General features: G+C 37.1%; 1 protein-coding gene across 4 annotated transcripts in view; it reads right to left on the bottom strand.

The window, feature by feature from the left end:
* Positions 1–16,429, bottom strand: part of LOC131031618 (E3 ubiquitin-protein ligase UPL7) — a 249,054-nt gene that overhangs the window by 56,344 nt on the left and 176,281 nt on the right. For all 4 annotated transcript variants that reach the window (XR_009103067.2, XM_057962785.2, XM_057962784.2 and 1 more), the window contains exons 9-11: positions 3,312–3,482; positions 3,093–3,185; positions 1,705–1,812 (exon numbers count right to left, since the gene is read on the bottom strand). Coding sequence is in view for 3 of the 4 variants with exons in the window: in XM_057962785.2 (XP_057818768.2) it covers positions 1,705–1,812; positions 3,093–3,185; positions 3,312–3,482 (372 nt within the window). In the remaining variant the exon portion in view is untranslated. The remainder of the gene's footprint in view (positions 1–1,704; positions 1,813–3,092; positions 3,186–3,311; positions 3,483–16,429) is intronic.

Here is a 16,429-nt window from a genome sequence, read left to right as displayed (position 1 = left end):
CATTCATACATTTTTTTTTTAAAAACGGTATTAACAAAACCTACACCAAATGAGAAAGACAAATGAAATGTTTTTTTTATTTCAGTATCCCATTTTTGGGGTTATCTTCCAATGCAACTCTATTATTTTTGCATATTGTAAAATGTTATGTCAACTTATCATTATTTATGTAGCAATTATGTGTCTATATTGCTTTTGAAGTAATGAAAATCTCCTTGAATAACTTAGAAAGTTGTGTTAAATATATGTGTATGTGTTTTTTATGAATGACGTATCCAAACGTATTCATATTGGGGGTCTTAAAAAATGGCCGTATTCATTCCGATACCATATCCGTATCCATGTCCATGCAACTTTGGTCACGACCTTTCATCATTTCTGTCCTTAAAAGTTACTTCCTTATTTTCTGCCCATTTCTTTCTTCTTCCATTAACCTTCCTTAATCCGCTCCATTCTTTCTTCCTTTTCTCCATATCAATTGCTTACTCTTTTTACACCCTCATGTCTCATTGAGGAGACACATCTCTTTGGAAAGAGATATCCCTTTGAAAGGTCATATCCCCTCATTACTGTCTTACTATTTAACTCAGATCTGCACTCCTGATTGTAGATTAAAATTGTTGTTTCAAATGAAGTTATCTTCTTCCTTTTATACCTCATGTGTGAGGAGGTCACAACTTTTCATTTCATGCCTTTTAACCATTCATTAAACTTAACTAAGTTTTAATTATTTTAATTTTATTCTTTTATGTGTTAATTTTAATTTTATTTTTATTCTTTTAATTTTATTACCAATATTTATTATTAAATCTTTTTTCAAAATGGGGACATTACAAATTTGCACTCACTGCAGTCTAGACGATTTCACTGCCTATGGAAACCAATGATTTCATCAAACTTGTTCTTCTCCTGCATTCTGTTACCTGCAACCCTATTCTAAGGCATCTTTGCAATTCTCCAGATCATCACAAGCATACCTCTCACAAAATTAAATACTTCTTAACAATGAAACCAACCGAACGCATGTCTCCAAGGCTTCTAGGCATCTTCTCAACTGAAGGTGGCAAATTTGAACCCATGGTCCAGCAACTTTGATACAAATCTTGGATCACTAAAGGAAACTCTAAGTAATGGTGACTCCTTTTTAGTCTCTGCACTCTATGAAGCAGAATCTTCCTGAATTTAATTGTTGAAGCAGGCTGATGGCTGACCCCATGTGCAAGATAGCCCACATGAGATTGAGAGATTTTCCCAATTTTACTAATGTCTTCACTGTAACATCACCTAGGTGAATACAAGTAAAACAAACATACCGAAACATAAGAATGTACAAAACGAAGGAAAAAAAAGATGTTCCAAACAGAGGCAAGACTAGAAATCAAGTGAGCAGTGCCTATATTACAAGCCTCAAAGTGGATTTTATTAACAAGGCATGCCATAAATAAGTCCCAACAAAGAATCCCCAAATTATTAAATCAAGGCTTCAGTGCCTGAAATTAAGTGACAATTCAGTAGATTAGGATCAATCATTCAGATAAAAATTATCAGCCGATGTAATTGCTGTCTAGAAACTAAAGAATGATTCCAAAATCTAAATAATATCATCTATTATATTTACCCAAAAACAGCACTAAAAGAAGATTGATTGTTCATTTGAAGTATATGTCAAGGGAAGTCAAGCATCTAAGTTGTCATATGACTCACCTCCCAAAATAATTTCACAGTTCGACTGCTCTCAGAATAGCCACCTGAATACCTAGTATTGCTTTTCAAATCATCAACATCAAAATCGTGCTCTCCTCCAGAAAGCAGCTGTACAAGCAAATTCAGAGATAAATTAAAGAAAATGGAATGAGTCAATGTGAGCACAGAAATGGACAAGAAACACAATAGAATCCTTGTGTTCAAAATGAATACAAAGGTATGTGTGTGTGTGTGTGTGTGTATGTATATATATGTGTGTGTGTGTATGTATGTATGTATGTATGTATATGTAAACATGTATGTATATATATATGTATAAACACACACACACATATATATATACAAGCATTTTCAGAGATTACATAAAAATGAAATGAATTAATGTGGACACAGAAATGGACAAGAAAGACTATAGGATCCTTGTGTTCAGAATGGGTACAAAAGAAATCAAGAATTAAGATAAAGGAAACGATAACACACATACAAATATGCAGACTTTTAGTTTTAGTATATATATGTACAAGCATTTTCAGAGATTACATAAAAATGAAATGAATCAATGTGGACACAGAAATGGACAAGAAAGACTATAGGATCCTTGTGTTCAGAATGGGTACAAAAGAAATCAAGAATTAATATAAAAGAAATGATACCACACATACAAATATGCAGACTTTTAGTTTTGGTGGATGAATTTTCTTATCACATAGAAGAAAGGTGGGAAAATAAAAATAAAAAAATGTTCAGAACAGATCATGCGCACACAGGCACAGGCGCATGTGCACCTGCAAGTGCACACGCATGGACACACCAAATATGTGATTCTACAATTAGCTATCACATGAATTAATATTTTATAAGCAAAGAAAGAGAATCAAGTATCATGTGATGTAATAAGAGGAGCAGCATAACCTAGCTATGCTCATTGCATCCATACAAAACTGAAAAGACAAGCTTGGAAGCCACAAAAATGAATTTAAAACAAAGATTTGAATATTTCAATTTTTGAAGTATGTTCAAAATGCAAGATCTCGAAAAGTATGCTAAATGTGTCAAATCAATTTATGAAGCACAAAGATATCCTGTGCCCTTAAACTGCACCTTAACATTCATCTAACAGGTTTTGAGTTCGCCACAAGCATAAATCACTGATTATGCAAATTTGCAACAATAGAATGCAGGCAACACAATTTGAGACCAGACTTCTTAAGTCAGATTTCAGAAGATTTATATCTTGTAAATATTAACAATGTTTGGGATAACAAAATTCGATGTCAGTGAAGATCAAGTTTTTCACAGGTAAAGGTTTCTTCAACTCATTAAACTTTATTAAGAAAATAAAATTCTAGCGCATTGTTGCGAACTATGTCTAATGGAGTCAGTCCTACCTGGTTGAACTCCTGTGCATTGAATAAGCATAGCCAAGAAGGTGATATAAGATCTGACAATCCTCTATAAAATGCATTTATCAATGGCTGGATCTGCAAATCGATTACTTTATAATTATGTCAATAGAACAAGATGAAAACTACAATACTCTAGATGATGAATTCATTACATGTTTGATCACAGACATAAATACGAATGCCGTGGGAAACCAGGAGTACCTGCCGATTAAGTTTATAGTCTGCCATTGCATGGATGTACTGCAATCTATTCTCAATTGTAACTGGCATATTTGAACCACCTGGTCTAAGCTCAATCACAACTCGTTTTCCAAAAATATCCTCCATTACAGTAAAATCTAAAGCAAGGTCTTTGACATCCCCTTCATAATGCTTAAGGACAACAAAATTCAAATCTACTTGTTAGTCACTAATTGAAAGAACAAAAGAATGTACAATACACACATTTGAAAGATTTAGAAAACACCTATCCTTGTGGTAGCAGAGAACAGATCTGTCATTGAGAGATGCCTACAGCTTGGGAACAAGTATATATTTTGGCATGCCAGGATGCAGAGGATCACATTGCAATGAGATAAATGTAGATGTAAAGAATTACACAAAAGATATTCAGTATACACAGTATAATAGCCAAAACAATGTGTTCCATAATTTCACATGTGACCAAATAATTACATTCTTCCAAAGGTCAATTGCTCATTAAAAATTTCTGAAAGCTGATAATTTGCCAAGGGGGAATAACTGAATCATAGTATTCTCAATATTTAGAACAACACAAATAATTCAGCATCCATTTCTAAAATAACCTCTTGCCCAGCAATAAAGAGATTCACTATCTTTTGTGGCGACAAAAAATTAAAACTCAACTCTATGGATCAAGTACTTACAAAATCAATCCAACTTCAAACAGAAATGCAAATCCTGTAGTGTATTACTCATCTAGATCCAAGTTCTATGAGGCATATTTGGACAGATTGAAATGCAAGTAATAACCCCATCCCCCCAAATAATTCGAAGTATCTACTATCAATTCATGCACTACTATGGTTTATCAGTCCAAGAAAACTGGAATGCGGGATTGTCCAAGTAAAAATTGGCATTGAAAGATTCCACCAACACAAAAAAGAGAGGACAAAAATTAATTGGCATATGCCAAATATAATAAACCCAATAATCAACACTCAGACTCTTAGGGAATCAAATTGATCATCAAGAAAGGGCATATAGCTCCATGGTTGATTGGGTAACATGTATTTTTACTGCATATCCATTAAACAAATGGCTGCAGTTTATATTAATTTTCTGACCTCCAACATCAAATCCAAACAATGGTGGCTTCAGCGATGATTTAAACTAGATTGGATAAAAATGATAAATAACCCCAAGGAAGACCAATTCACAGTAAAGGTGACAGAGGTGGGTGGTGAGAGCAAAGTCACACCCTAGACGAAAGAAAGCAATGCACCAGGCAACATTTAGTAGGGGTGCTGTAACTTTTTCCAAGTAGTTGGTAGATTAGGTTTTGAAGATATTAATGCATATGGGGAAACTGGCATAAGTACAAACAACCTGTATTACCAGAGGAGATGGGGTTGACTTGTGAGAATATTAAAAGAAACTAGGAAGGTCATTTGAATGGAGGATTCTACCAAACAGCATGAATATTTTGCCATGGATAGAGATAGACAAAAATTACTATGTTCATGTGTGAGGAAAGCTAAGACCCTACACAAGGTGACCAAAGATGTCAGTATCAGTTATTCCTACAAACCATGAGAGTAACTCATGCATGCAGAAAAACAATACTGATTTGAATACTTCAAAGAATTTAGCTTAGGAATTTAAGGAGTTCAAGAAAATTTGAGATGGTAATGAAATTATAGTGAACATTTACAACATGAAGGTAGAGAAAAATGACTCCACATGCACATATACCATGAGGTTGAAAGATACTGATCACCAAACTAGAGAATACTGCTGCAAATTGTCTCAAAAAGGAGTTGCTTGTTGAAGATCTCATAGCAAAGCTCAGAGTTGAAGATTGTGCCACCTCCCACATACAAAGACGAATGCATTCAATCCATGAACTTGGAGAACCAAGAAAAATCCAATGCGAGGATGAAGGTAATACATAACTTAGAGAAGGAAGATGCCTTTGAGCCCCATATCATTTGTCCTAAGGATAAACATGATAAGGATGTTGAAGTAGTTAAAGGGAGAAGAAAATAAGGAAAAGAAGTATGGTGTACAATTTTTTGCACAAACGGGTATACAAGTGTGACTTAACCTAGTACCCAATGTTGCAAAATGTATATACTATTAGGTGACCAGGCATGCAGTCATAGATAGACCCTGCGATTCCAAAACAAAGAGAGAACAAGTGCTGTCCATTGAAGCATCAATTCCATGGAAGCCACAAGCTGAGAATATTGAAATCCAAGAGAAGAAGGTGCCTTAAGAAACCAAAACCAGGGAAGACCATGCATATAAAGAAATGCTAACAACCATCCCATTGTTGTATGTGTAATGAATGGGGTCATTTTCCCAAGATCTTTCAAACAAGTAATAAGGATTTCATTGTGAAGGTGTAGATGGTGGTGTAGACGAGTATGGAACCAAGAACCGTGACCATGGTAATTGTCCTAAGCATTGAACATCAATCAACATCAGCATGGTAGACTCAAACTGTGTATGTGGTGTTAACAGGGACATGAGGAAATAATAATCATTGCCTAGACCCCTTGCTGAAAAAGGAAATGCATGCACATAATAGAGTCCAAATCCAACAAGCTATGGCCCAAAAGCCCCAAGCAAGAGAAATACTACCCAAGTTCAAGCAAGATAACTTGTTATCCATCAACATCCACCATATCCAAAGACATAATAGAGTGACGATTGTAGAATCAATCTGTAATTTCATGTTAACAAGCATGCGAAGAAAATAGAGTCAATACCTAGACACCTTTTCAAAAAGAAAAGACTTGGACATAAAAGACTCCATGTCCAACAATCTATGGCCCAAGAGTCCCACACACGATAAAAATTGCCCAAGCTCTAGAAAGAGAATTTGTTATCCATTAACATTAGCAACAACAAAACAAATAATGGAGTGATCATTCTGGTCAAAATAGGGAGGTATTTGAACTGTCACATTCTTACTCTTTGTGCTAGAAATATCACAAAAGATAACCAAGATGGATGAAGACAAATACCCGAATCTCATAACACTAATGATAAAGGCTTAACCTTATCATACTTCTTATGGATGTTCTAGAAAGAGCACTAAGGGAAGTGATTTTAGCTGGCATATTTATGCATTTCTAAAGATTACCTAAAGAGAATCCAACAAATTAAGTTGTCGTCCACCTATGCTCAGATTGCCAATGGAAAATAAATTTGGTATCAACCCTCTGATAATCTTTGTAAAGCAACTGCAACTATGAGGATGTCACTTCAAGATTGACTTTGTGGTGATATATTTTTTCAACCAGCTTGCATTGCCTTGTTAGGACGACTATGGATTAATAAGTTCGGATTGGGCAATGTTGATAGAATAAAAAGGTAAAAAGATAAAAATTGAATATCAAAAAGGGTGCATCATACAATTTGAAGGAATAATATCAATTTGATGAATGACAAACTTGACAGTGTCAATCTTGCAATTAGAGCACTCCTTTAAGAAGAAACAATGCTTGAAAAGCACATTTTGCTCAAGGAGATGGAGAATAATCTTCTCCCCATTTTGCACTAGGAGCTGAGGCAAGATAGAATGAGGGAGACACTGACAACAAGAAAAGAAATAATGACCAATGGCTAACATGCTTGTTGCAGATCCAAAATAATATGTCCAATAGCATGCCTTTGTAGAAACAACCTCACACCAAAACATCACGAAAAGGAGAAAATTCATCTACAACTAACCAACAGTTGATTCCATCCCAAAACGTACAACCCATGTTTCTATGGAAAGTAGAAAAGAACCTTGAGACTACTTCCACAAAGGAACTTGACAGACTTTTTGTGAAATATCAAGGGAAATTTGAAGAATTCAATGCTGATCTATCTTTCATCAATTACTTGGCGAAGGTAGGTAAGAGTTTCCAACACAAAAGAAGTCAAGGGACCAATCAAAATGATAATAGGAAAGAATTGAAGCAGAAGATGAACCAATTAAATGCACCCAACTTTGATTGCAATAGAAAGATATTTGCTCAAGCTTGGTTAGAAAAGTTGTAGACTTACTTCACACTTGGCCCCATGATAGAAAAAGATGCAATCCATTTTATCGCACTACGTTTGGAGGGCATTGCTTATGATTGGTGACACCACGGTCTAGTCACACAAGGGTTTGACCTTGTGCAAACTTTTGACCGAGAGGCTATTGAACTGATTTGAGCAAAAGATATAGGAAGAATATTTAAAGGAACTTCCCAAAATGAAGCAATAGACCCAAAAAATGTATTTGTAGTAGAATTCTAGTTAGTTGCAATTATCATAACATATCAAAAAAGAGGATCATTTTTCACTTTGTTGAAGGTTTATATGAGTCATTCAAGGGTCTAGTAAAAGCCCTTGCACCCCTATCACTTCAAGAAGCTATTATGAGGGCTAAAACACTTGAGTAATATGTATTCAAGAGCAAAACTTCATCTCAGCCATGACCACTCACTATTGACCACAAAAGGGTAATTTTTAAAATTGAGGTTTCAACTCGTACTCCCAAAAAGCCAAACTGCAGCTAATTGTAGCAAATAAGTATGATCACACCAGAAATGAACTTAAAAGAAAAAAGATATGCTTCTCTTACAAGAAGCCATGGGAACCAAGTCACAAACGCCTTGGCAAGAACCAGCTCTGCTGCATTGAAGCGGTATCTGATGATGAGATAGATCTTGATAACCTAAGCTACAGGAAGCTACAAACAAGCAAATCATCAAGCATGAGCTAGAGAATGTGCCAATTCAAGATGCAAGCATGAGTAGCAGCACACTAGTAGCTCTCTCAAGGGCAACATGATATCATCCATTTAGGGTTCATGGGGAGTTATTCCGGGAGCAAGTTACAATGCTTAGTGATACTAGGGCTATCCACAACTTCATTGATGAAGCCTTGATAGTTAATAAAGGATTTAAAGTTAGGAATTTCCAAGATTGAATATAATTGGTGTTGATGGAATCACCATTCCCTAAACCAGAATAATTCAAAAACTCATTACACCTTGGTGATAATAAGGTATGCAACGATTTCTATGTTGTGCAACTAGGAGAAGCAGATATGGTCTTACCAGTACATTGGTTGCATTCCCTTGGAGAGTTTTTACAAAATTATCAATCCACGGAAGTGAAGTTCAAAATTGATGAGAAAGACATGGTGCTGAGAGACATTTGTAATGGGTCCCCGCAAGTAAACTAGCTAAGAGTATGGAGAGGACCTTCCACAAGGGGCAAAACACATGGGTAGCTCGTATCTTTGTAATGAAAGGCATGCATACACTCCATTTTTGGGTAAGAATCATTCGTATCATGCTAATATTCAACCATCTTGGATAAGTATAGTATTGTGCTTAGTGATATGCCTCTGGGTTTGCCACCAAATAGGAGATTTCAACACATCATAGAGTTGGAACCAAGCTTTAAGCCTATTATGACCACCCCTTACCACCATTTACAGTTATACAAAGAAGAAATAGAAAACGTAATGAAAGAATTATTGGAGACAAGGCACATCAAAACCAATTCTGGCCCATTTTCATCATATGTGGCTCTTGTGAAGAAGGATGGCACAATGAGGATATACAGACTACTAAGCCTTGAACAAGATGACCATCAAAAACAGGTATTCTATTCCCAAAATTGATGAGCTTATTGACGTGTTGCATGGAATGGTCTATTTCTCAAAAACTAGCTTGCAATTATTCTACCATCATATTCATGTGAACAATGAGGATGTGCACAAGACAACATTCAAGTGCCATTTTGAACACTACAAGTTCTTGGTTTGACAAATGCCCTAGCCTCTTTCTTGTCTTGACGATATATTGCCACCTAGTAAAACATGGGAAAATCATTTTAGACACTTGGATATAGTCCTTGGAATATTGAAGCAATAGGCTCTCTTTGTAAAGGGATCTAAATGTGAGTGTGGGACTATATAGATTTTGTACTTGGGCCACATCATTGGTGCTCAAGGTGTTCAAATGGATCAAAAAAAGATGCAAGCCATCTTGAATCCACCAACTCCTACCACATTAACATAGTTGAATGATTTATTTTCTTTCACAACTACTGCTAAAGGTTTGTTGGGGTTTTTAAATAGTTGGGAACACCCCTAACTAACATGACAAAGAAGGTAGATTTCTCATGGAATGACACAACTCAAGAGGCTTTTAAGAAGCTCAAGAAGGTAACAAGTTTGTGCACCATACTTGCTAGTCCACGTTTCTCACAACTATTTGTTGTAGATTGTGATACTTCAAGAGCGGAAATTGAAGTAGTACTAATGCAAAAGCCACATCCTATAACATTTGAAAGTAGAAAGTTGACAGATTTAAAAGGGGTTATGCTATCTATAACAAGGAGATGCTTGCCATCATGCATGCTTCTAAGTTTAGGCAATAGCTTCAAGTTTATGATTTTGATATGTAATTGTTGATATGCCTACACTCTATTCCATTTTTGTTGTTTCTACTACTTGGGTAGTTTTTATCATAGAAAAATATGCTAGGAAAACATTTGCTAATAACATTTTCGATGAATTATGAAGAATGAAAGGTATTTAGTAGTAGATTTGTCTCATTTTATAGCAGAGAATTTTCCTAGTTGTCAAATCTAATATAGAGGAGAAGATTTTGAGAGCTTGGCATGATGTACCAAGGGTGGGAGACCTAGTATTCTACAATACTTATAGGCAGTTGAGAAAAAAAAAGTCATAAAGGGATAAGGAAGATGTTCTCAAACAAATAAGAGAGTGCACAACTTGACAAAATAAAAATTGGGCATATTTTTCCTACAAGTTTGCTAAAGCCTTTGTCTATTCCCAACCAAAAATGGGAAAGTGTGTCCATGGATTTCATCACAAGCCTTCCTAAGGTAAATGGAAAGAATCGCATTTATGTTATTGTGGATAGATTAAGTATGCACATTTATTTGCCATCCTTATAGAATTTGTAGTGGATAGATTAAGTATCAAGGCGGTATGAAGTGACAAGGCTGTACGTGGAGAGTACACTATACGAGCAAGTGGGGAGGAGGTCGTACAAAGAAAATAAATAAGTCGTACAGAAATATACCGTACAAACCAGAACACCATACGAAGAAACAAGCTAGAGAGTCAGTACGTCAAGAGAGTTTATCTGTACAACCGTTACCGTACATGAGCAAGCCATACGTATGAATTAGGTCAAGGCTGCAAGTGAATAAAAGTTGCAAGCCGTACGTGGAACTGCCACTTGGGTTGTGCTTAAACATTGCGAAATCTTTATTTTTTGGCTTCATTAACAATGTTTTTGGCCTCTTTAAAAAAATTGTAAAAATCATGTGCGCCATGGAGTTCCGTATGGTTTTGAAGGTCTAAATTTGGTATTGGTGACAAGGGTGCTGCCCCTCGACCCCACCCTGTATTGCGACATGAAGCGCGTCTTGGGTGCTGCCCCAAGACCCCGCGAGGGGCGCTGCCCCTTGACCCCCATTGGATACAGGGCAGTGTCGAGGGGCAGTGTTGACGTTTCTTTTATGACTACTTTGAATGCAAAATAAAGTTACCAATGGTCACTTTACTCTCTCTTGATCAAACTACGATTGTAGGCTAAGATTGTTGAAAGTTCTAACAATCGACTCCAAGGTTCCTTTATGCAATGGACGTGACTCAATTGGTTGATGTGATATACTAGTAATCCAAGGGGCCTTACGTTTGGATTGTTCTTTCACCTCTTTGTTGTGGCTGGAACTCCATCATCGGATATAGCAATTATGTGATGCTTCTGCTTAAACTGAAATGAACTGAAAATAAAGGTGAAAGGGTTAGAAGGATCTACATCTACTCCTAAGGACAGTGATATCAATGGATAGTGCTCTGGAGGACAAATTCCAAATAAACCAAGCTCTGTTTCACCAAGATTAACTACAACTCTACAAGAACCGGTGCAATCCTCTAAGGATGTTGAAGAATTTTCACATCAAAAAAGTGCATTTGAATACCCAACACGGCGCAATCCAAACAACTATTCACAATCGAACTTAGCATCAATTTGGGGGTTCAGGCTAACTTTGCACTGCATCTTATAATCAACAAGATGCAAAAAGTATGAACCATAGAAATTCATCAAACACCATTACATTCTTCATTGAAATCAAAGCACTTTATCTAACAACTAAGAAAATAAAATTCTACTCTAAGTGAGGAAGCTGAAACCATGAAAGTTTTGAAAAATAAATTAAGTGGACACCAATAGAGAACAATGTTTCAGTGTCATTATCTCAAAAACTTATCGCAACAATTTCATACAAATCTCCCTTTGCTTTACTAGGGCACCCATGTCCAAACTAGGGCGTTGTTTCTCCTTGGTGAAGGAAATTTCATGATTTTGAAGTTTTCCAGAGCTACCTCCATTTGGCGCCCTTCCTGCTTCTTGGGCGCCATTTTCATCTGGTCAAGGAATTTGACATTTTTCTCATTCAGGCTTTGCCAACTTTGATCATTTCCGGATCAAGATGTCATTTTGAAGAATTGGAGTGATTTTCGCCAGACTTAGAAGATTTTCAGGTTTTCCACCTTTTGAAATATCCCATCCAGTGTATTGACTGAAATACAAGGAATATTTGCTGACAATCTGACTTTCCAATCTGTGTGTTATGTGTTTTGTGTTTTGCATGTTATGCTGATATGTGGTCTCAGAATTTTCAGATTGGAGTAGAGGTTAATCAACCACACATTTCGCATGAAAGAACATCTACGAATGATAGTATGTTTGTCAAGAATGCATATACAACTGATTTACTTGAATTAGACACACAATCATGCTCTTACAGCTAGTCGACATTACATCAAACAGTTTGCAGGAAACCTCAGACAATCATGTAATCAAAATGCTGTCTTATTCCTCCCTTCTTATTCAAAAGATTATCAAAATGAGTTCTTACAATAGCAACATTATGACCAAAACTCAATCCACTGATTACTCAGAATTTCTGAGGACATTGGCAGCCATGGTTATTTCAACTAACTGAAAATAGTACATAGAAAGATGTCTAATGCACCTGATGGAAATCGCCTTGTTGGCTAGTTGAAGAAGCAAGCAATACCATGAATTACGAGACCACCAATCTGCCAAATCGAACCTGTCACTAAACCGCCCCTGCTGTAGCAATGAAGGTCTGATAATGTATGAAGATCAACTGCTAGCCTTTAGTTTCTTCTTCCAAAAAGATTGCCTTCGATCCTCAAGTGTGGCGCTATCCCACTTGATGTGATTTGATGCTAATATGGGAAGCTAAGAGCAAAATCGAAGGGCAAGGATGGACTGCTACGATTTTACTTCAGACTGATTTGTCACTGATCTTCTCTCTAAACACTCATTCCAAGTCTCTCCAAAGCATCGCCTTCCTTCACCAATGCTGATGCTACCTTCATGAGGATGATTCGATACCATTATGATGAAATATGAACCAAGTCGTGGGTTTGGGGCAGAAATGACGATTTTGTCTCAGATCTGAAATTTGATCAGCAAACTCACAAATCCCACTTCTAATTGCCTTCAACAGGATTGCCTTCTTACTTCAAAGGGAATCGATGTATCAAGGATGACCAAGATGGTAATCTGAAAACACCATAAATTTCAACCACCAAGGATAAGTAGCAACTCAATAAGCTCAATATGGAAGACTGAGTTGTCTCCCACTCTCAGCTGCAACCCCTCGGAAGGTCTTTCACTCCCTCAATTATGCTCTCTATGGGAGTTTTCGTTCCCAAAGATGAAGATCTACAAAAACCCCTCAGTTCCACAAAATCCAATCAATATCCAAATCAACAAACCAAGCTGATTAGAAGCTGAGATAAACCTCGTTTTATACGTTTTTCAATCCTTCATCCAAAAGCTTCTAGAATTTAATATTATTTCACTTAAGTGACTTTATGATATAATATTTAATTATGTCACTTTATTAAATTAATTAGATATAAAGTCATCTTTTAATTTTTAATTTATTTGATAACTTTATAAATAATTAACTTAATACTATTAATTAAAATAATTAATTAAGCTATCCATGAAAAATAATAATATTTTGGAAAACTTAACTAATTAAATTAATTAGTTATTCTTACTCCAAAAATGGGGACATTACACTTTTGGAATGGATGCTTACACTTAGCCACTTTTTATCAACCTTGCCTGCTTCTTTGAACTTTCGGATTTAGAAATGATCATGAATGCTCAATCTCTAGTGTTTGCCTACGAAGAACCTGCCACAAATAGACTTTTCCAAAAATAGTAAGTGTTTCAAAATGTCAAAGATAGGGCGAAATAGGACGCAAAGACACTCAAAATAGTAAGTTTGATTTTTGGCAAAACAAAGCCAATCCAGGAGGCAGTAAAATCCCTAAAAAAGAGGAACTTTCTAAGAAAGTTGCTCAAAATTCGCTCAAATTTCACGTGCAAGCTCGTTGAAGGGTCTTGATTCCAATGCAACACATAGTTTTTCCAAAACCCTAAAGCAAAAGCCTCAAATTCAGGTTTGAAGATCAAAATCCTAAAACAGACAAAATGGGCTCCAAACTTAGCCAAATCTACTCAGACAAGTTGCAAACTTGATCAAACCGACCCCCAACACTTGCAAATAGAGGTGACTAATGAGACTGCCACGAAAAGACCCAAAAACCAAAACCAAAAGACCGAGAGGGCCTAAAATGTAGGGGGTCCCCATTTGCAATGGGGTGATGTGTGAAAACATCACAATTGGCAGCACCCCTGTCACCAATACCAAATTTAGACCTTCAAAAGCAGACGAAACTCCATGGCGCACATGATTTTTACAATTTTTTAACAGGCCAAAAACATTGTTAATGAGGCCAGAAAATAAAGATTTCGCAATGTTTAACCACAGCCCAAGTGGCAATTCCACGTGCGGCTTGCAAATTTCATTCACTTGCGGCCTTGACCCAATTTGCACGTACGGATGGCTCATGTATGGTAATGGTTGTACGGATGGACTCTCCCAATGTATAGACTCTCCCGATGTACTGACTCCCCAGCTTGTTTCTTCGTATGGTGTTCTTGTTTGTACGGTATATTTTCATACGGCTTTTTTTTTTTCTCTCTATGGCCTCCTCCCCACTTGCCCTTATGGTGTACTCTCCACATACGGCCTTGTCACTTCATACCGCCTTGACACTTCGTCTACCCACTCAGCCTGGACGGGTTCCTCCACCCTCTTGTTTGTCTTCCCATACAGCGTACTTCCCACATACGGCCACAACACTTCCTACAGTTCCTTCTTGTACGGTTTTGGCACTTCTTTCCAATACAATTTTTCACCCACCCCGTACAACTGCTCTGTTTTTCCTTGTTCTCCACATCCTTTCCATACAACCTATTGCGCACTAACCCCATGTATGCCTTTTGTGTCATGTCGTACGGATTTCTTCAATCGATGTTCCTTGTATGGATCTTCTTCTTTCTGAACCCGTGCATGCTTTTTTAATCTCCGTACAGAACCCCCATACAGATTTGTTTCCTCCTACCTCCATACGGGCTTCTTTGGATGCCATGAAACCTGTTTGTACGGTTCAACCCGGAAAAGCATTTCTTCTTGTACAATGTACGGATGAAGTGGTTGTTGTGCTTGTACAGTGAATGACCTTCTCCTTACACGACCCCTTCCTGCCTTCCGTACAATGTACTGAAATAGCCTCATGGCTAATCTCCATGCTCTTTGTATGGTGTCCAGACTTCCTGCGCAGTGTTCTTGTCTTTGCCTATATGGTCCCTTCCGTTTAATCTTTTCTCTCAATTCCTTATTTTTTGACAGTACGCTTATATTCACAACAAAATGGGGAACATTTGCCTACAAAAGGATGCCCTTTGGCTTAATCAATGCAGGAGCCACATTTCAGAGGGCCATGGATATTGCCTTCAGAGGGCCATGGATATTGCCTTCAGAGAGCTGATTGGGAGGTGTATAATCATCTACATGGATGATCTTACTGTGTTCTCAAAAGAAAGGGAAAATCATGTCAAAGACCTAAGAAAGATATTCCAGAGGTGTCGAAGGTATGGGATTTCCTTAAATCCAAAGAAATGCATATTTGAGGTCACCGAAGGCGAGTTGTTAGGACACCTAATCACAGAGAAGGGTATATTAATTGATCCTGAGCGTATTGAGGCTATTTCAAGAATCAATCTGCCATCTAGTCAAAAGGAGTTGAGATCTTTCTTCGGAAAGATTAATTTTGTTAGAAAGTTTATCACCGGTTTCGCCGAGATAGTAAAACCCTTAAATGAAATGTTGAAAAAGGGTGCTAAGATGGAATGGACACCACAGTCAAGGAGAGCGTTTGAGGAAATCAAGCAAGCTATAGTTGATGCCCCTGTTTTCGTCAATCCAGACTACACCAAACCATTTTACTTGTATTCCTTTGCATCCGAGCATTCACGTGCCGCAATACTCACACAGCGGACGGAAGAAAAAGAAGAGCATCCTATAGCTTTCATGAGCTCACCCCTCAAGGATGCAGAGCTAAGGTATCCCAGTGTTGAAAAGCAGGCTTATGCATTAGTAAAGGCCATTAAGAAGTTTAGGCACTATATTTTAAGAAGCAAAATTTTCGCCATCGTTCATGATGTTGTTGTTAAGACACTCTTGATGCAAAATGAGCTAGGAGAAAGACGAGGAAAGTGGGTCGCCACTATCCAGGAATATGATATTGAGTTGCAACCAATGAAACTAGTCTGAGGACAAGCCCCAACACAAACTATGGCAGCTGAAGGACCTGGATTAGTGCAACAAGTGTATGTTTTGACTGATGTTTCCAAGGAGGAATGGTACTATGATATAATGTCATATTTGGTAGATCACAGATACCCCGCTTTCATGAACTCAGCACAGAAACAAGCCTTCAGACTCAAGTGTCAACGCTACATGCTTCAAGGATCAGTACTCTATAGAAAGAATCATAAAGGTATATACCTTCGATGTGTGGGAAAGGATGAAGCTAAAAGAATCATAGAACATTTCCATTCCAAATTCGGAACGGATCACAAAGGAAGCCAAGCAACTACTTTCCAAATCCTAAGGGCAGGATATTATTGGCCTGCTGAAGGACGC

The sequence above is a fragment of the Cryptomeria japonica genome, chromosome 2 (assembly GCF_030272615.1).
Source record: "Cryptomeria japonica chromosome 2, Sugi_1.0, whole genome shotgun sequence".
Lineage (NCBI taxonomy): Eukaryota > Viridiplantae > Streptophyta > Pinopsida > Cupressales > Cupressaceae > Cryptomeria > Cryptomeria japonica.
The sequence above is the reverse complement of the archived record's forward strand: the minus strand, read 5'-3'. Positions and strand labels throughout refer to the sequence as shown.